We start from the raw sequence: 20,747 nt of genomic DNA, 5'->3' as shown, positions 1-20,747 counted from the left end.
GTGAACTTGGAAGACCCTGCAAGCGCTTCAAGGACACCTTGAAGACAAACCTCAAAGCCTGTGACATAGTCATCGCTTCGTGGGAAACTGATGCCCTTGACCGCTCTCGCTGGAGGATGCTGTGCTCTAGTGGCATAAAGACGTTTGAAAACAAGAGAACGCTGGCCATTAAGGAGAAGCGTGAGCGAAGGAAGCAGGGCTCAACTTCTGGAGACGTTTTCCCTTGCAACACCTGTGGGAAGTGCTGCGCATCCAGAATCGGCCTCTTCTCCCATATGAGGACACGCACCGACAGATAAGCCTGCCTGCCTACTCATCCGTCGGACCGACGGGAGACTCCATCAGGGAGGGTTTTTTTCCTGTTTCAGTGGCACAGCTCCCACGCCGCTCATTCATCATAATTTATTATAATACATATTTATATTAGATGTAGTTCGTCTGTCGCAGTCCCAGCGTCGGCACTGCCACCAGTGACAAGGAGCCAGTTGCATTGCTCGGACGGAAGAGCCTAGTATGGTCGTAACCCGCTACTAACTATGTGTAGTATGGAACTGACCAGTGGCGTAGTTCGGTCAACGTAGGCGTTTAGTCACGTGTAACTGTCAAAAAGTTAGAACCAAGCAATGCGACTGGCTCAAGGTCGCCAGGAGTCCACAAACTATCAAGATTTGTTTGTTAATTGACCTGAATGAGGTGTTTGACCATGATCGACGTGTGAATCATTTCGTTTTGTTTCAGTGACGGTGACCATTCGGGACACGCCGTATCAGCTGGGACTGTTCGACACGGCGGGGCAGGTGAGCAACTGTGGTGGACTGTCAACGTTGTTTGGAAAACACACACACACACACACACACACACACGCACACATACACACACGCACGCACGCACGCACGCACGCACGCACTCACTCACACACACACACACACACACACACACACACACACACACACACACACACACACACACACACACACATTCTAACACATTGCCAATCACACAACAGTGGCAGGCCAACTCAGTTAAGAGCAGCCTTCAAATTTGCCATCTTTAAGTCACCATACACACACACACACACACACACACACACACACACACACACTACGAATGACTCAGCAGTGAATGTCTAACTCAGTTAAGAGCAGCATGCTAAAAGTTTAATTAAAAACCTTTACGAACCTCATGACTGGCGATGGTGGTGGTGATGACGGTGGTGGTGATGATAGTTGTGGTGATGATGGTGGTGGTGATGATTGTTGTGGTGATGACGGTGGTGATGATGATGATAGTAGTGACTGATAATGTTTCGTTGCAGCAACCATAAACTGCAGATCGAAATAGGAAGAAGAGAAGGCGAAAACAGAGAAAACAGAATTTGCAAGGAATGTAATGTGGGTACTCAGTTGCGATTGGAATGAACTTCCTCTTTCGCTTCGTCAAGTCTCCACTCACAGCTCTTTCAAGTCTGGCCTTAAAACCCACCTCTTCCCAAAATAGCCTCCCTTGCCTGCCCTTCCTTGTCTTTAGTTTCTAGTTTTACGGTTATGCATGCGTATGAATGTTGTCTCTGCACAAGATTCAGCGCTATATAAATACCATTATTATTATTATTACTGTTGGGGATGAATTTCATTTTGTTTTAGAATGTCCCCAAAATACTGTAATTCGAATTAGATTGATATCACATAAATATAAATCGCACATGTCAATGTTCGGTTTATGCAGTTTATTCAGTGCTGGGAAGAAAACACAACTTAATCCAAGTAAATTCATAAAACTTGGAAAGGTTGTGTAACTTTTGTTACATCTAAAACATACTTTGTCGGTATGTTTAAGTTTGATTTGTTTTGTTGCAAATCATCATTAGCGCGCGTGTGTGTGTGTGCTTGCGTGGGCCGTGTGCGTTTTTGCGTGTTTCGGAGACATCGTTGGACTGAAGTTGTGATTCAGTGAGGATGTATTGTTATTGTATTCTCCACACCCCAAAAGGGGCAAAAGGGTTAAATTTCTTTGAATCTTTGAATCTTTTTGATGACGGGCGCAATAGCCGAATGGTTAAAGCGTTGGACCCTCAGTCTGAGGGTCCCGGGTTCGAATCACGGTGAGGGCGCCTGGTGGGTAAAGGGTGGAGATTTTTGCGATCTCCCAGGTCAACATATGTGCAGACCTGCCAGTGCCTGAACCCCCTTCGTGTGTGTACGCAAGCAGAAGATCAAATACGCACGTTAAAGATCCTGTAGGCCATGTCAGCGTTCGGTGGGTTATGGAAACAAGAACATACCCAGCATGCACACACCCCGAAAGCGGAGTATGGCTGCCCACATGGCGGGTTAAAAAAAACGGTCATACACGTAAAAGCCCACTCGCGTATATACGAGTGAACGTGGGAGTTGCAGCCCACGAACGCAGAAGAAGAAGAAGAAGAAGAAGAATCTTTTTGCTGATGACGGTGCTGCTGATGATGATGGTGACGACACACATCCACAGGAGGAGTACACCAGCCTACGGATGCTGTCCTACCCGGAGACTAGCGTGTTCCTGACGGCCTTCTCCGTGGTCATGCCGGAGTCCCTGAAGAACCTGGAGCACAAGTGGCTGCCCGAGATCAGGCACTCCCTGCCCAAGGCCCCCTTCCTCGTCGTCGGCACCCAGGTGGGCTGGTGGTGATGACTGATGGCATGTTTCTCTTCCTCTCTCTCTCTCTCTCTCTCTCTCTCTCTCTCTCTCTCTCTGTGTGTGTGTGTGTGTGTGTGTGTGTGTGTGTGAATAGAATAGAATAGAATAGATTTTATTGTCATGAAACCGTAAGGTTTATAAGACACAAGTGTCTGTGTGTGTGTGTGAGTGTGTGTGAGTGTGTGTGTGTGTGTGTGTGTGTGTGTGTGTAAAAGGAAACAAAAGTATTTCATTTGTTTACAATCGTCATATGAAATTGTTACTCGCCCTTGTCTAGGGGGATTTAAGGCTGAATGGACAATAATGACTTCGTCTCTCTCTCTCTCTGTGTCTGTATGTCTCTCTGTCTGTCTCTTCCCCCCTACCTCATCGTCGGCACCCAGCGTTGGCGGTGACTGATGATACATTTATCTTTTTATTTCTGTCTGTCTCTGTCTGTCTGTCTGTCTGTCTGTCTCTCTCTCTCTCTCTCTCTCTCTCTCTCTCACTCTGTCTCTCTCTGTCTGTCTGTCTCTCTGTCTGTCTCTTCCCCCCTACCTCATCGTCGGCACCCAGCGTTGGTGGTGACTGATGATACATTTGTCTTTTCTCTTTCTGTCTGTCTCTCTCTCTCTCTCTCTCTCTCTCTCTGTCTCTCTCTGTCTGTCTGTCTGTCTCTCTGTCTGTCTCTTCCCCCCTACCTCATCGTCGGCACCCAGCGTTGGTGGTGACTGATGATACATTTATCTTTCTCTTTCTGTCTGTCTGTCTGTCTGTCTGTCTGTGTCTGTCTCTGTCTCTCTCTCCCCCTCTTCCTCCGTCGTGGGCACCCAGGTGGGGTTGTTTGCGCTGATGATGACACATTTCTCTTTCTTTCACTGTCTCTGTCTCTGTCTGTCTGTCTCTCTCTCTCTCCCCCCTCTCTCTCTCTTTGTCTGTCTGTCTCTCTCTCTCTCTGTCTGTCTCTTTCTCTCAGTCTCTGTCTCTCTCTCCCTGTCTGTCTGTCTGTCTCTCTCTGTCTCTCTCTCCCTCTTCTACGTCGTCTGCACCCAGGCTGGGGCGTTGGCACTGACTGATGACATGTTTCTCTTCCCCTCCCGCTGTCTCTGTCTCTGTGTTTGTCTCTGTGTTTGTCTGTGTGTGTGTGTGCGTGCGCGTGTTTATGTGCGTGTGTGTGTGTGTGTGTGTGTGTGTGTTTCTCTCTCTCTCTCTACTATCCATTTGTGTGTGTGTGTGTGTGTGTGTGTGTGTGTGCCTGCATGTTTGTGTGTGTGTGTGTGTGTGTGTGTGTGTGTGCATTTGCATGCTCAAGTGTGTGTGCGGGTATGCGCAAGTTCACTCTCAAGATTTGGTCAGCACGTTGGGTTTACCGCAAAGGTCAGGCTCCTGCTGCCTTGGTTTTTTCTTCTTCTTCGGTTTTTTATTTTTTTTTTTAAGCACATATTGATCTGTCTGCAGGAAGGAACATGGAAGATGGCAGCCGTTCATCTGCCAGTACAGAGTCCTTGAGGCTCTGGCTTCGAATCCCGCCCTCACCCTTTCTCCCAGATTTGACTGGAAAAGCGAACTGAGAGTCTAGTCTAGTCATTAGGATGAGACGATGAACCAGGGCCCCCGTGTGCAGCATGCACTTCGCGCACTAAAAAAAAAGAACCCACGGCAACGAGAGTGTTGTCTGCTGGCAAAATTCTGTTGAAGAGGCCCACTCTGATAGGTGCACTGATATACATGCATGCAACTCAAGGCCTGACTGTGCGCGTTTGGCTGTGCTGCTGGTCAGGCGTCTGGCTAATAGATGTGGTGTAGCGTTTCTGGGCCTTCGTTTAGAAACTGAAACGGGACGCTCTGATACCTCCTTGTAACGTAAGCTGAACGCTCTGACACCTCCTTCAAACTGAAACTGAACACTCTGACACTTTCAAACTGAAACTGAACACTCTGACACCTCCTTCAAACTGAAACTGAAGGTCAGCATATGTGCAGACCTGCTAGTGCCTGAACCCCCTTCGTGTGTATGTGCACGCAGAAGATTAAATACGCATGTTAAAGATCCAGTAATCCATGTCAGCGTTCGGTGGGTTATGGAAACAAGAATATACCCAGAATGCACACCCCCAAAAACGGAGTATGGCTGCCTACATGGCGGGGCAAATAAACAAAAGAGGTCATACACGTTATTAATGTTACATGTCTGTCTGAGTGCGTATGCGTGTGCGCCTGAAATCTGATTGAATGACACGGGAAACGAATGATGAGCGCCCAGTGGCAGCCGTTAGTCGGCTCTACCCAGGTAGGCAGCCTGTGGTGCAAATGACCCTGTGTTTGTAAAGCGCTTAGAGCTTGGTCTCTGACCGAGGATAGGCGCTGTATAAGTATCCACATCAATCAATCAGTCAATCAAAACGTAAACTAAACGCTCTGACAACTCCTTGAAACGTAAACTGAACGCTCTGACAACTCCTTGAAACGTAAACTGAACGCTCTGACAACTCCTTCAAACTGCAGCTGAACGCTCTGACAACTCCTTGAGAAACTGAGACTGAAGAGGGAGTGAAACAAGTACCCATACCATTCATCATGCATTCATTCATTCACTGTGCGTCTCTGTGTGCCAGGTGGACCTGCGGGAGGACGAGCAGGTGCGGCTGAAGCTGGCCAAGCGGCGCCTGAAGCCCTCGGCGCCAGAGGACGGGGAGCGCTTCGCCAAGCGGATGGGGGCCTACGGCTATGTGGAGTGCAGCGCCCTCACCAAGCTGGGCCTCAAGGACGTCTTCGATGAGGCCATCCTGGCCGTCCTGGACCCAAAGCCCATCAGGCCCGAGAAGAGCAAGTGCCGGAGAAGATGCGTCATTCTTTGATCCTAGGGAGGAGGAGGAGTCCATTTTGTGAGGGGAGGGCTGGGAGGGAGTGGGGGTGGTGTGGTGGATGTTGGGGGTTCAGAGCAGGGGGGACGGGGGTTGTTTTATGTGTGGAGAAAGAGAGAACGAGAGAGGTGGAAGAGCTGAGGTGGTGTGGTGGGGGTGTGGGTGTGGAGAAAGAGAATGAGAGAGGGGAGAGAGGGAGTGATACTTTTTTTTTTGTGGGGGTGTGTTACTTTTTGATCATGGGGTGGGGAAGAGGCTGGAGGAGTCCATTTGTGTGGGATGGGGGGTTAGGGAGGTTTTGGGTGGGTGGGTGTGTCGGGTGGATGCCTGGGGTCAGGGGGCGGGGGGTATTTATGTGGAGAAAGAGAGAATGACAGAGAAAGATGGAGTGGTTTGTGTGTGTGTGTGTGTGTGTGTGTGTGTGTGTGAAATCTTAAATAAAAAATCTTGTTTCTTCAAATCACTTTTGATTAATTGACCATGTTTGTGGATTTTGGAGAGAAGCAAAGAGGGGAGAATGAATGGAGAGAGAGAGAGAGAGAAAGGGGGGAAGTGAGAGAAAGGGAAAGGGAGAGGGAATAAAGGATGACAGGATAATAAACAAATACAAAGCAAAAAAAACCAAAAAAACACACCACCAAAAAAAAAAAAAAAAAAGGGTTTCCCAGTCTGCCTGAACCAGTGGCCACACGACTGGCTGTCCTGCGTCTTGCTGTTGCATTGAATTTCTGGAGCTGCCTTCGGTACATGTTGTGTGGATTCTCTTGTGACGAAGCTTGCCAATTTGGAGTACTTGGCAAGCTAGCCCCCGACCCCCCCCATCCCCCCTCCCCCAGAGCGTGGCTAAGGGACAGAACTCTGTGTGCATTATGTTGACCTGTGGTACCTGCACAAGCCCTGTGACAGGAAGATGGAGGAGGAAGAGCATTGAAATTTCATGTGACTAGATGTGTGTGGTGGGGGATGTGTGTGGGCGTGTGCATAAGAAAGAGAGAGAATATGATTTAAAAAAAAAAAAAAAATTTCAGATATATGTATGATGTATGAGAGAGAAAGAGAGAGAGAGAGAGAGCACATCACTAAATGAACCAGAGATCACATCTCATGATTTTTTTGCGCTTGCAGTGGAAGAAGTTTCAGGGAGTGAAAACGCCTGCATTGGAGATCATTACAACAGACTTTGGTACTACGATTGTGTAGTGAATGTTTGAATAAACTTTAAACCTACTTAACGTACTTATACAATGGAATACATCACTTTTTGGGTCGATTTATTGAATGTGTTTGTTTAATTTAAAAGCATCAAACCCAGGATAGATATGTCAAATATTCTGTTGTTGTTGGGTTGTTTTTTTCTTATAATGAATAGTTGCTGAAAATATGTATGTGTTTTTACAAGCAGTGATGGATTTTGTTTTAGATACGTGTGTATTTATGATGAAACAAATGCTCCTGCAATATCATGATGAGCTGCTTTTGGAAAATCTTTTACATATTTTTTCCCAGAATGTGGCCCACTGCTTTGGCTGTAACTCCCCCTCCCCAATCCCTCCTTTCCACACACCCCATCCCCTCCCCAATCCCCCTTTCCACACACCCCATCCCCTCCCCAATCCCCCCTTTCCATACCCCCCTTCCCCTCCCCAATCCCCTTTCCACACACCCCTTCCCCAATCCTTCTTTTCCACACCCTCCATCCCCTCCCCAATTCCCCCTTTCCACACACCCCTTCCCCTCCCCAATTCCCCCTTTCCACACTGCCCTTCCCCTCCCCAATCCCCCCTTTCCACACCCCCTTCCCCTCCCTGCCCCCCTTTTTCCTTCTGCCCCCTTACTTACATATTGTACAAGTCCTTTTGTTGTTGCTGTTGTTGATGATGATGTTGTTTGAGCCATGTGTAAGTGGAGATGCCTAGGCAGAACGGGTCAGGCGTTGGCCTTGTGATCCAGAGTTCACCACCGCTGATCAGGGTTCGAGACCCCCGTTTTGGCATGGTGCTGTGTCCTTGGGGGGAAGGCACTTTACCCTGGTTTTCCTCACTCCACCCAGGTGTGAATGGGTACCTGAAGTCTGGCTGGGGAAGGTTAAAAACGGCACGAGGAGAGAACTGGGCTCCACTTTGTAGCGCCAAGCCCTACTCACAGTGGATGTGAATTCACCGCCCAGATGGCGGTAAAAGGCCTGGGAACCTTTGACCTTATGATAAGTATCATTTGCTTCTGTCAGCTGCCCTTCAGGGAAATTCCTTGAATGCTTACAGATATTGTTTGTTCATGTACTTGTGGTCATTCTGTTTAGATTGCAGTTTGAAAGTGTTCGTATTGTTGTTATTGCTTGATCGCTGCTTGAAGACGCTCACATTTTTATTCCCGTTTCAAAATCTCTCTCTTTTTATTTTGGTGTTTTTTACTTCTTTTTTTTTTTGTACAATGGATATACAGAAACATGAATTTATAAATAGATAAAATTCAAACACATACAAATACAAAAAAGCAAAATAAAGGCAATTTTATATCAGCAGAAGTGTAGGTAAAATTCGTGTGTGCATTTCGATCATTCGTATATATAAATGTTGGTAATGGTTTTCCAAGCACTGTGATCAGAATCCACATGGAAGACAAATGTGCAAGGTTAACAACAAGGTTAATAACACGATATAAACAATGTGTTTATTGAAGTGTGTTGCCTTTGCTATCCAGAACAAGGATCCAGAACAAAGCAAACGGAGTCAGGGGTCCTCTGTGAACATAGTTTTGTAATAACACCAGCTGGCGGAGATTTCAGTTACAGTGAAATTTAACAGTGCTATATATTGTGCTTTTCTGTTTTATATATATGGTTAAGGAAAGTTTTGAATGTGATTAGATTCTTTGTTTCATTCATTTTTTTTTCATGCTCATCATAGTTGAAATTGCCAGAATCAAACTCTAGGACCATATTCAGGGACCATAAAATCACTGCGGTCTGCAAAGGTATGATATGAATTCTGTGATATACCGGTAGTTATCTTCAAGTTGAAAAAGGGAAAATGGACAGTTCTGAATTTCAGAGGTGCAGGCAAATGGTGATGGATGTCCTGCCCTCTGAGTTCAGTTTCATCACCGTGCGATGACAGCCTTCACTGATGAATATCATCACTGTGCGATGACAGCCTTCACTGATGAATATCATCACTGTGCGATGACAGCCTTCACTGATGAATATCATCACCGTGCGATGACAGCCTTCACTGATGAATATCATCACTGTGTGATGACAGCCTTCACTGATGAATATCATCACCGTGCGATGACAGCCTTCACTGATGAAGATCATCACCATGCGATGACAGCCTCACTGAATGAAGATCATCACCATGCGATGACAGCCTCCACTGATGAATATCATCACCGTGCGATGACAGCCTTCACTGATGAATATCATCACTGATGAAGATCACCACCATGCGATGACAGCCTCCACTGATGAATATCATAACCGTGCGATGACAGCCTTCACTGATGAATATCATCACCGTGCGATGACAGTCTCCACTGATGAACATCATCAACAACAGCAGTCAAGGGTTTAATGGACTGATGTAATTCAACACCACATGGTGATTTTTTTAAAGGAAGAAAGTAAATAAATCAGTAAAACATAAATAAATAAAGAAATAAGTGAATAAATATATAAACACATAAGTTATGAAAAGTTGAACTGAAAGGAATACTTGGGTTATGGATCAGTAAATAGATATATAAAAATGATGCACTCAAAGGAATGCTTTGGTTAAGGATAAGTAAAATAAATGCACAAAAATGATAGATTTTAAGGAATGCTTAGATTTAGGGTCAGTGAATAAATGCACACACAAAAATTTGAACGATAAACTGAAAGGAATACAAAAGTATAGAGAGTGTTTTTTTTTTTTTTTTTTTTTTTTACATTCAACTTATTACATACAGACCTGCCAGTGCCTTAATCCTTCTTCATGTGTGTTTACAATGACACAGACGACAAAACACACAGATAATGCTGATGATCTTATGGTCCATGTTAATGTTGGGGTGGGGGGGGGGTTACTATGATGAAACGAAGGATGACTGCCTTGAGTGTAAAACTGACAAATCACAGTCCCTGGAGATTGATCTATGGTCAGAAACATTTTCACTCCTTATCAGACTTATCCTCACAACCCATAGAACGTAGTTGTTGTTTTGTTTTTACAGACTTTCAACAACAGTGTGCATGGCTGCCTTTGCACTGTAGGAAGAAAACTGGGTGATGACGAATAGCATATGAGTTGCCAACTGTAGGAAGGGAAGACCACACCCAGGCAGTTGGTGAGAAATCCACCTCCAGATTGCGTTGCTGTAACCGCCTTCCTCTCCGTTGAACCGATAGGTTTCTTCCGCAGATTCTGCCGGATCCAGACTTCGCATGCATGGGTAGACACACCCCGGGGACCAACTGCGTGTGGCATGCACACAGCAGGGTGGAGCTAGATGGCCGTCGGTGGCTCTCCTGAGCCGATGCCCTTTTATGGATCTCGTTTTTAATTCCATAAAGGTGTCTAGCCACCCTGCCTCACCAGTCCCGGAAGGGAGCGGTGGGAGTGCTGGTTTAGTCGCCGGCAATCCGACCCTGACCAGGTTGTACTGGATTTCAGGTTACCAGTAGCAGATCTAATGACCTGACCTGACTGGAAGATTGCAAGTATGCATGCAGTGTATTTACAGCAAAAAAAAAGAAAAAAAAAAGAGTCTTTAATACCTTAACAGAACACAAGTCCAGGTACCCCGTGAAATATTACAATTAAAAAAAAAACATTCAAAACTATTTATAATGAATGGTTGACACAGCTTTAGTTTAAACAAATTATTTCTTTTAAGAAAAGAATTGGTTTTGTTTTGGCGTTTTTTAGCCAGGTGAGCAGAAATTGTGAAATATGAAGTTTCATTATGTAGATAAAATCCGGACATCTTGTGAGGAAAAGCAATTTCTTCACTGATTATAATTTCATTGATTATTACTAATGTTCTAAATCAAGTTGATCCTCACCCCACTCCACCGCAACCCGGCTGATGATAAAGGACATTATCAGCCGGATAATTTGCTGTCCCAAATCTGCTGGTGATGTTTTCAGTTTTGAACATACAAGAAAAGAACGCTTTGTATTTACTGTTGGGTTTTGTTGGAATGAATTCGGTGCTGACATTTATTCATGTCTGTTTATTCTGACTGTTTGTTTGCTGTTATGACCTAATCATTGAAGAAGGGGAGCTTGGTATTCACTGGACTGTGTTAAACGACTATATTTTGTGATGATCATGCTGACGTATTCCATGCTGAAGCGATATATATATATATCCAGTTTTGGTTAATTGGTTATCTTGTTTCTTCCTGCTATTTTATGATAATGTCACTGTTTGGTTGAGGGAGCGGGAGGGGTGTGGGTGGATGTGAGAGAGAGAGAGAGAGAGAGAATCTGTAAATGGGTGAGAGAGAGATTTGAAGATTTGATTATCTTATTTCTTGCTGCTTTTTATGTTAATGTGTGTGCGTTTAGGGGGAGGGGAAGTAGATGGTAACGTGTGTGTGTGTGTGTGTGTGTGCGCGCGTGCGTGCGCACGTGCACGTGTGTGTGTGTGTGTGTATGCGTCTGTAAATGAAAGAGAGAGATAAAAACTGAGAGATATATGTCGAGAAGGAGATGGAGTAAATGAGTATGTTCATTATGTACTTTAATGTGAGTGAACAGTCGTGTATATGTCGCATGTATATGGAGCGTAGATGTGGATGTGTGCTTGCTGATGTTGTGACTGATTATGAAAATAAAATTTTTCTACTGTATTATTACATATCAGTCACAGAGAGAGACAGACAGAGAGAGAGAGAGAGATTATCCCAACATTATTTTAAGACCCTTTATTATGGATTTAAAGACTTGAGTCGTTGAGATCTTTCACAGTCAGTCATATAGATTGACACAAGAACCATACACTCACATCTGCAACAACTGGCATAGATTTAGCGCATGTAAAAGAATCAAAATAAAGGGTTGTCCCAAACCAGCATCTGTTAAAAAAAAAGAAATTGACTTTCGATTACAAAAACACATAACATGCACAGAGAGAGAGAGCCCAAATTTCACACAGAGGAACCTGTTGTGACAAATTCATTCATTCATTCCCTCTCTTTCCCTGTCTTTCTCTCGCTTTCTGTCTCTTTCTTTGTGTCTATTTCTCTGTTTCTGTATATATCTGTGTGTGTGTGTGTGTGTGTGTCTGTCTCTGTGTTTGTCTCAGTCCTGTCTCAATTTCTCTGTCGGTCTGTCTGTCTGTCTGTCTCTCTCTCTCTTTCTCAAACACACACACAATGAATGAATAAAAAAAAAAGATGCAGCAAATCAAAATGACCAAAACTGTGGAAGACAGAATACTCAGTTCAATAAACTATTAACCATACACGCACATGTGCGCGCGCGCGCACACACACACACTGACCAAACAGCGCTGAAATCTACAAATAAAATTGTTGTGTACAGCACTGGGAGGCCAACCTGAATGAACCATTTCAAATGGTTGAAAAAACAAAACGAGGAATGCCATGCCTGGTGATCTATAGTTTTATGGAGCACAGAGAGGGCGTGTGTGTGTGTGTGTGTGTGTGTGTGTGTCTGTAAAACTATGCTTCCAAACTGACGAATTCTTGCCAGAATGTTTTACCGACAGGCATAATTCACAATGCCCTGACTTGCCTCTTGTGAAAAGTTTGCCATGAAAACTGTGCGGGCCCGAAACTGCAAGTTTGTCGGCAACCAGTGGCTGTATTTGCTGGCAAACTGTCCGCCGTGAATCGGACACAGGCGGGACTTTGTTATATTTTTGCTTCCCTCCCGTGGGAATACTATGGACGCCAGTAACTTCTCGGCTGTCCTGGGCCTGCCTTAGGCTACTGACTGCACTCGGAAAATCCTCTTCTCTATTCAGTGTTACTTCGTGTATTTTCACTCGCTTTCTATCGTCATAGATTACTGCTTCGCAGGCTTGTTCACTTTTTTGTTTGTTTGTTTGTCTCGTTAAATTAACGACTTCTCTTTTACGAAGTTCACTGAGTAAGTTTTCTGTAATTGTACTTCTATTCATTTCTAATATTTACCTTTGATTCCGCTGACCGTCCACCTCTCTGTCTCTCGCACGTACACACACACACACACACACACACACACACACACACTGTCAACCTATCCTCCAACCTTTTCCAGCTATCTTCTGCCCTGCTGGGGAGACTGATGTAATGGCGGGGCTGATTCCCGTACTTGTGACTGCCAGACAAGAACGTAGGGGTGTTGGTTTCCCAGATCTAGCCTACCCCCTTTCTTCTTGATCTCCTTCTTCTTCACCCCCAGCTCTGAAGAGTCAGCGGGGCACCACACAGGAGAGCTGTCCACCAGATTCCTCCAGATCTCTGTCGGTTGTGTGTCCAAGCCTGTAGACGGTGCCAGTGGGACAAGTATTGTGACTGGCAATGTCCCCCACCCCCTCCATTGACTCCCCCCTCCACCCCCCATTCCCACTCACCCCGCTGTGGAGTGGAGTTTAACGACACATAGGCGTCCTTAATTAGCGTCAACTTGTTGAGGGCCTGGGTCCACGGATCCTCCTTCACCCCCCCCCCCCACCCCCCGCCCCTCCCCACACACACCCCTCACATCCCGAAGCCAGACAGACAAACAGGACTCCCCCCTCCCCGCCCCCCGCGAACAACGTACCGTAACCTTCATGGAACAAAGACCCCAGCCCTGATCCACAGCTGGGCCTTAATGGCGTCAGCCGATAGGTTGTTACGCTCCACTACCCCGCTACTCCAGCTTGAATTTTCACACAGAATAACTGACTGTAAGGACAACAACAAAAGGTAATACAATACAATACAATACAATACAATACAATACACATCTCCGACTGATCTCAAAGTCATCAAGTAGTAATAATGATAATGATGATAAACATAAGAATAATGATAGTAACATTATACTCTTGCACATGGGACAGCCCGTGAGCAATTGACCACATTCACCCCCCCCCCCCCCCCCCCCCCCCCCCCCCGGTGCTGTACAGTTACTGAGCACTCTCAAAAGAGTGTGTGTGCGATGTATGGTGTGTGTGTTCAAACGTCTGTTTGTGTGCATGTGTGATCGAAACCAACAATACAACAGTCTGAAGCGGTGTTCGAATAATACGTTTTGTCTAATGAGTTAAATACCTGCTTCTGTTTTAATTGTCTACATGTACCCAAACCCATCGTTCGCAATTACACTTGCCCGTTCGTATTTACCCTCAGGCACCCTTGCTATTTCAAACGTCGACAAAACGTTGAAAAGAATGAGCAGACGAACTTTCCCTGGTGCAACCAATCGGATAAAGCCTTCAAAAACAAAAGAACTACGTTTGACTGTCATACGACATTATCTTTACGGTACACACGTTGAGCTGGTCGCTTCAGTCGACTGGACCGTTCGCGATGACCCTAATATGTACCGCGGCACTCTCTCTCTCCCTCCTTCCCTCTCTCTCTTCTTCTCGCTGATGATATATACACGTGTCAAAGCAATTAGCTTTAAAGAGCTATTGCTCTGTATTTGTAAGTGACTAGCTGACAGACATAAGCCACAACCTATATCTTAATTCCTGTTCCGACATTGCCGGTGCTCAAGAAGCGAGACCAAGGGAAGCAGACAGCAGTGCAACTCACAAACGTGGCGTGTCGCAAGAATATGACTCAATTTCCCGCACTGGCGTAAATAAATTATGCAGAAGCCATGTGAAGCTAATGGCAGCATGACATTGTAGCAACAAGGACGTGACCTGCATGTTGGCTGTCGAGGTTTCTGACGATCGAGTTTTCTATGTCGGTATACTGCAGGGTGGTTAAAGGTTCAAACCAAATGCGCTGATCCCGAGTCAGGCCTCGGAAAAGAGAGAGAGAGAGAGATAGGCAGGCCTGTCGATTTTCAACAACAAACGTGACTGGAACCAGCCGCCGTGGCGGAGTGGCTAGCGTCGCGGACTGACGGCTGGGAGGACGCGGCTTCGAATCACAGTGGAGGTGGGTTTTTCGGCCCGTGGCCGGCTCCTACCCAGAGTTGAGTGTGCTGTGGGCTTAAATGGGGAGACTGGGACCACACAGTCGAGTGTCATCCACTTCAAGGATGCGTCTTTGGGTGTGTCAGTGCTCCAATTACCTGACCAACACTGCAAGTGTCTGTATCTCTCCGGGCCTGGTTAACGCCGGGATATCATTATGACAGGAAGCGTAGAGTACAGCCTTGTCACGCAGTCCGAAACCAAAATGGACCTCCATAGCAACATCGTCATCCTCCTCCTCCTTCATTGTCATCAATATAAACAAAATTGTCTCAAAGTCTGTGGCCTTTCATGCCCTGCTCTCATGGTGACCTCAGTTTCGATACCCCTACACTTCCGTGCTTGGGGTGAGTCCTGTCAATGTCGTCAGATTCATGGGGGGCTGTTGTTTGAGGGACGTGGTGGTGGTCTCCACTCTGGGAGGGACGCTCACTCAGTCTGGCTCCGCGACTAAGCCATTATTGTCGTTAGTGGGGGGCTTAGTGGGTGGTGTCTTAAGTACGTTAAAACAGAATAGGCACCACTGAACACCACCGAAGTGACTCAGCAGCAGTGCAGGGTCTCCTCTGGTGTGCCAGTGGCCTCCTGGCGACCTAACATCGATGGTTCCCTGTGGACTGCCGACGCTGGAACTGCGACAGACGAACCCGGGTGTGGCCGTGTATCGGGGAATCTAAATGAGCGACGTGGGAGTAATGCCACTGAAACGGTGCAGATGACAAAAAACGAACAAACAAAAAAACAAAACAAAACAAAACAAAACGTGACTGGAGAAACACTGACAAGTTTCATACACATCATTTACAAATGGCAACAACATTTAAGTCCGGCAATAACAAAAGCACTAAAAAATAAGCGAATAAATAAAAGCATAAAAATAAAAGGTGAAAAAGAAGAAGATAAAATAAGAAGTCAATCGCCATGTGAGAGTCCGGCTGCAACATGAAAATACGAACAAACAGATTGAGCATGCACTGTCGAATCGCAACAAAATATAATCACGGCCGCCTGAGAATCAATGTGTTTATGCCCTTAAACGTTACCATTAACCTAAACAGGTCGTGTTCTGATAAATGTCACAGGCATCATGGGCGCGTCATTCTGGGTAAAAATAGCGATGTCGGCCCTCATTTTCTCTCCGTGCTGCACTCTTCGTAAAAAAGTGGACGGGCCAAGCTGTCATATAACGTTCGTGTAAAAAGACAATTCAAGGGGGCGAGTCCGGTGAAACGATGGCGAGATCTGAGAGAAAACGATTGACACTAAACGCCCACTCTGTCTGTCCCTACAGTATGACGAAGGCATGGACATTTTTTTCCCCTCTTGCCAACAGGGGTATATAGTGAAGAAAGTAAGCAGAACGTGTTGAGCGTATGGTGAGGTTATCAGAACATCACTAGGTGAGCCGCTGCAGTTTACTCTCCTTTTGCGGCCGCCGGTGGTCCGACGGGCTCATAATTATGACTGCCGGCTTTTGTCAGTGTTAGTTTCAAACGACGCCGCACGTTCGGCTCATGCATCAGCGCGCGCGCACACACACACTAACACACACACACACACACATTGGTTTGTCAGGTTGCATGTTTAATTATTTAAAACATTTTTTAAGCAATAGAGTAATCAAAACACTGAAAGGTAAGAAATACTTACAGATCTAAACTCCAGATCACTTGACATGGGAATCCCACAAGGATCCGGTAATCGCACCGATACTTTTAAACATCTTAACACACGATCTTCCACAGTCTTTATCGAATGATGTGGAAAAGGGTGGGTGTGTGTGTGTGTGTGTGTGTGTGTTATCCAAAAACTGAGTGATTGCGGGACATAGTACAAAATTCAGACGACTGAAGCCGGTTACATCAAAACAAGACCACAGCACCGTGACATTGCTGTTCCTATTATTTATCGCCTCATTGTCGTGACATCGTCAGAACGTTAATTATTGCGTCAGTCATCACAGTGATATACATGACTCGTCTGGTGGCGCTTTCGTGCACTCGCATCCTTGTCACGGTGATTGATTAGACATAGCCTGTCATCTCGCTTAACCCAGGGCGTTAAATTAATCTGATTCAGTTGAAACTGACTAAGTCGATCGTTCAAAACACGGTCTACTGGGACTAAAATAATGGCCATGTAAAACGACCCCAACATCCTCAGAATCATGGATGTATGTTCCCCGTGTCGCGCTTTACTTTTTCCATTGTGCCTGTAGTATCATCAACGGTTTTTACGAACTGGGGATCACTTTCGTCACTGAGGGATTTAAAAAAAAATCCTTTCTTAGTCTTTTTTTGTTGTTGTCTTTTTCAAGTGTTTTTTTTTTTTTTTCCCCGTGTGTAGGAACTTACACGAAGGAGGGGTTGGGAGTGAGAGCATGACGTCCTCCCGTGACGTAGTGTCTCGTTTCGGCAGCCATTTTGTCCTCAGTCATGCACCTCCATCCCAGCCAGAACTGTATGGTGGTGAAACGAAGCAGCTTATAAAGGATTGTGTATGTTCGTTTAGTGACTAGAAAATGGGTTTCAACACCTACAAATGTAGTAATTTCGTTTCTTACATGCATATAAATTGCCGGTAAAATAGTTGAAATAATTCAGAATGCTAAAATTGGACTTGGCCAAAGATTGGAAACTTGCAAAGGGTAAAATAACCTAGTGTAAACGCCTACCCCAACTTAAGGGTCAAAATGGGGGTGGGCACTTACAAGGTAGTCAAATATTCACAACGAAGTCCCCGTCCGGTCTTTCCGTTAGTTTTCGCATCTGTGAAAGCAGTTTAAGTGTGAAGTTTGCTTGACCAGGTTGATTAAGTCTTCCAGGTGCCTTAAGTTCCACGACTGCTTGCCTGTTTAACTACGCATTGTAGTTTGTGTTGATTCATCAAGGACCACAGACCATCTATCTTCTTACTGAAAAGTTTTTTTTCCCCAGAGTGTAATCGCATCAAAACTGAATAATTAGACGGCTCTTCTCTGTTGCAGTTTCATTCTGGGTACCAGCTCGCACATGACACTAATCTGCTTGATGATCAATCGTTCTCTCTGCACGCTGCCAGCAGCACATCAATCACCTCACATCAGCCACCACACCCAACACACGTGTGACCAGCTCAGTTTGAACTGCCAACTTTTTTTTCAGTGTTGTTGTTGTTAAGTGGTTCGAGTTATGTCCCTTGATAAACGCATTCCATGAACTCCAGCTGTCATAATTATCGGCTCTGCAACTTCTACTTCTTTTACACAAATATGTCATTAATTTTGATTTGTTTCTTTTTCTTTGTTTTTCGTTCTTTCTACCCCCCCCCCCCACACACACACCCCTCCCCCAAAAAAACCAAACTAAAATGCAATTGTACCTGGTACCCCAAAGGGGATGTTCTAAAAATTTGGCTGAGCGAAGTTGTGCGTCGGGGAATGCGCGCGCGCGCGCGCGCGTGTGTGTGTGTGTGTGTGAAAGAGACGATCAGATCCCGATGTTGAACCTTAATCTTTTTTCAGTTTTCTTCTAAAATTCTTTATAGCATAGATGTACGTGCAAAGAATTTCAGTCAAACATTCAAGTTAGTACACTGGCGCGCGCGCGCAGTCCAGCACGCACGCACGCACACACATAGGCCTACTGTTTTCAGTTTTGGTTTTATGACAATACATTTTCGGAAATCTGCCGACTGAACTGATGCAATAAAGTCACACACTCATTATGACACTATCACACACACACACACTTCAGTCTTCAATCTTCAAATTGGAAGATCAGCCGTCATTACTGACTATTAATGACATGTGTGCGCAGAGGCGTCAAAAAAAAAAAAAAAAAAAAAAAAAAAAAAAGTATATAAACCTAATCAGAACCTAAGTAGACCTATCTTCCTACCGGAGGGGGTGCCACTGAGAAAGAACATGTATACACATTCCCTCCCGCCGTCACTCGCAGCGTCCCTCCGGAGGATCCTAAAAAAAAGGGGACTAAACTGTGATCTTGTTCAGTTCCCTCTTGAAAGCTACCAAGGAGGGAGCCTCTGCTGCTGTTGCAGGCAGGGAGTTCCAGGCCGGGATGGTTGATGGGAAAAAACTGTATTTATAAGGGTCAGAGGAGGAGCTAAGATGGACAAATTTGTGTCGATGATTTGATCTTGTTTTGCTGGATCCTTTCTTGAGAAATTTGTCTGGAGGGATGTCTACAATGCCATTGACAATTTTATACATTAGGGTTAGCCTTTATCTGTTCCGCCGTGATTCGAGGGATTCCCATCCTAGTTCTTGCAGCATGAATGTTACGCTGCTGGTCCACCCATAGTCGTTGTGTACATAACGTGCTGCTCTTCTTTGCACTATTTCAATCTTGTTCTTTTGGCCTTCTTTGTACGGGCTCCAGACTGATGAGCAATACTTCAGGTGTGGGCGTACGAGAGTTTGGTAGGCGTTGGCTTTGGTGGTTTTATTGGATGTTTTTAGATTTTTTTTTTAGGAAGTCTACCATGCTATTGGCTTTATTGGTGACTTTTGTAACATGTTCTTTCCAGTTTAGATCATTTCTTATGTCGACGCCGAGATATTTTGCGCTGTCAACGTGCTTGAGGGTGTGTCCTTTTAATTTGTAGTTGTAGCTGATGGGGTTCCTTGATTTTGTACAGGTAAGGACATTACATTTTTCTGGGTGGAATTCCATTCCCGGCCAACGCTGCTCCCAGTCACACAGTGTGTTGAGGTCTCGTTGGAGCATTTTGCAGTCTTGGATTGTCTTGATGGTAGAGTAGACTATACAGTCATCAGCGAACAATCTAATATTGGCCTTGATGTTCTGAGGCAGATCGTTGATGTAAATCAGAAATAGGATGGGGCCTAGAACTGTCCCCTGTGGGACTCCGCTGATGACAGGTGCTGGTTCAGATTTTTCGCCATCAACTACGACGATTTGGGTGCGGTCGGAAAGGTAGGCCTTGATCCAGTCCAACGTCGATCCTCGTATACCATAATGGTCCAGCTTACGGAGGAGGCGTTTGTGGGGGACCTTGTCAAAGGCTTTGGAGAAGTCCAGAATTACCATGTCGGTCTGCTATCTGCTGTCCTGGTTTTTGGCGATGTCTTGGAACAGTGTTAGTAGTTGAGTTTCGCAACTCCTTCTGGCTCTGAACCCATGTTGTGAATTATCAAGTATTTCATGTTGGGTTAGATGGCGCATGATATTGCTTGCGAGGATGTGTTCTTGCATCTTACAGCATATACTGGTGGTCGTGTAAGGGAGAGAGAGAGAGAGAGAGAGAGAGAGACTCCTTGTTACGCTCAAGATCTTGTTCCAAATCGAGAGACTCATTGTCCTGTCTCTCATTCTGTCGATCATATTCTCTCTCTCTCTCTCTCTCCCCCCACTCTCTCTCTCTCTGTGTGCGTGTGCGTGTGTGTGTGTGCTGATGTTGTTACGCATTGCCCTGATGGGAACTACTTTCAAGAGCAGCGTGATTTTCTCTGTGCTTTTTACGTTCAGCGACAGTCTTGTAACAATAGCTGCAGGCGTGACTGTGTCGGCTGGCGACAGGCGATCAGGATTTTGTGATGAGCTTTTATCGACCTTGCTCTGGCATCGGTGAGTTGATGGATGATGCCGTTGGTGGTGTAGACAGGCCACTGTTTGCCAGTGGTGAATTCGACGTGCCCCAAAACAGTGTGTGTCAACTTGACAGACTTGACCCAGTTTTCTTTTGTCACCAGGTTTGGTTGGTTATGGTAACAACTTTAGCTTTCAGTTCAACCGTTTTTTTAATGCGAAAGGTCTCAGATTTGAATGATAGACTTTCATGTAAAACTAGCAACACACAACACACACAGTGACACACACACACACACATACACAGTGACATACACACTCACACACACACAAATACACACACGCAGAGTCAGTCATACACACACACATAAAGAACTAAGAACGGTATGCTGAGTCACTGAAATACAAAAAGGCATTAAATGAAAACAATATATCAAAATAAAATCATTCCGTTTCATTGTACAGCATGCAATGCATGTGTTAAATTCTGTATGCCAATGTTACTGATTTTATGTGTGTGTGTGTGTGTTTGGAGGGAAGACAAATG

General features: G+C 45.3%; 1 protein-coding gene across 1 annotated transcript in view; it reads left to right on the top strand.

Moving 5' to 3' along the window:
• Positions 1-8,136, top strand: part of LOC143296738 (cell division control protein 42 homolog) — a 34,365-nt gene extending 26,229 nt beyond the window's left edge. Inside the window, exons 2-4 of the mRNA XM_076608801.1 lie at positions 739-797; positions 2,488-2,652; positions 5,271-8,136. Coding sequence (XP_076464916.1) covers positions 739-797; positions 2,488-2,652; positions 5,271-5,513 — 467 coding nt within the window. The 3' untranslated portion in view covers positions 5,514-8,136. The remainder of the gene's footprint in view (positions 1-738; positions 798-2,487; positions 2,653-5,270) is intronic.
• The last annotated feature ends 12,611 nt before the right edge of the window (positions 8,137-20,747 follow it).

Source organism: Babylonia areolata, chromosome 21 (genome assembly GCF_041734735.1).
Source record: "Babylonia areolata isolate BAREFJ2019XMU chromosome 21, ASM4173473v1, whole genome shotgun sequence".
Taxonomy (NCBI): domain Eukaryota; kingdom Metazoa; phylum Mollusca; class Gastropoda; order Neogastropoda; family Buccinidae; genus Babylonia; species Babylonia areolata.
This window is presented reverse-complemented; position numbering and strand designations above follow the sequence as displayed.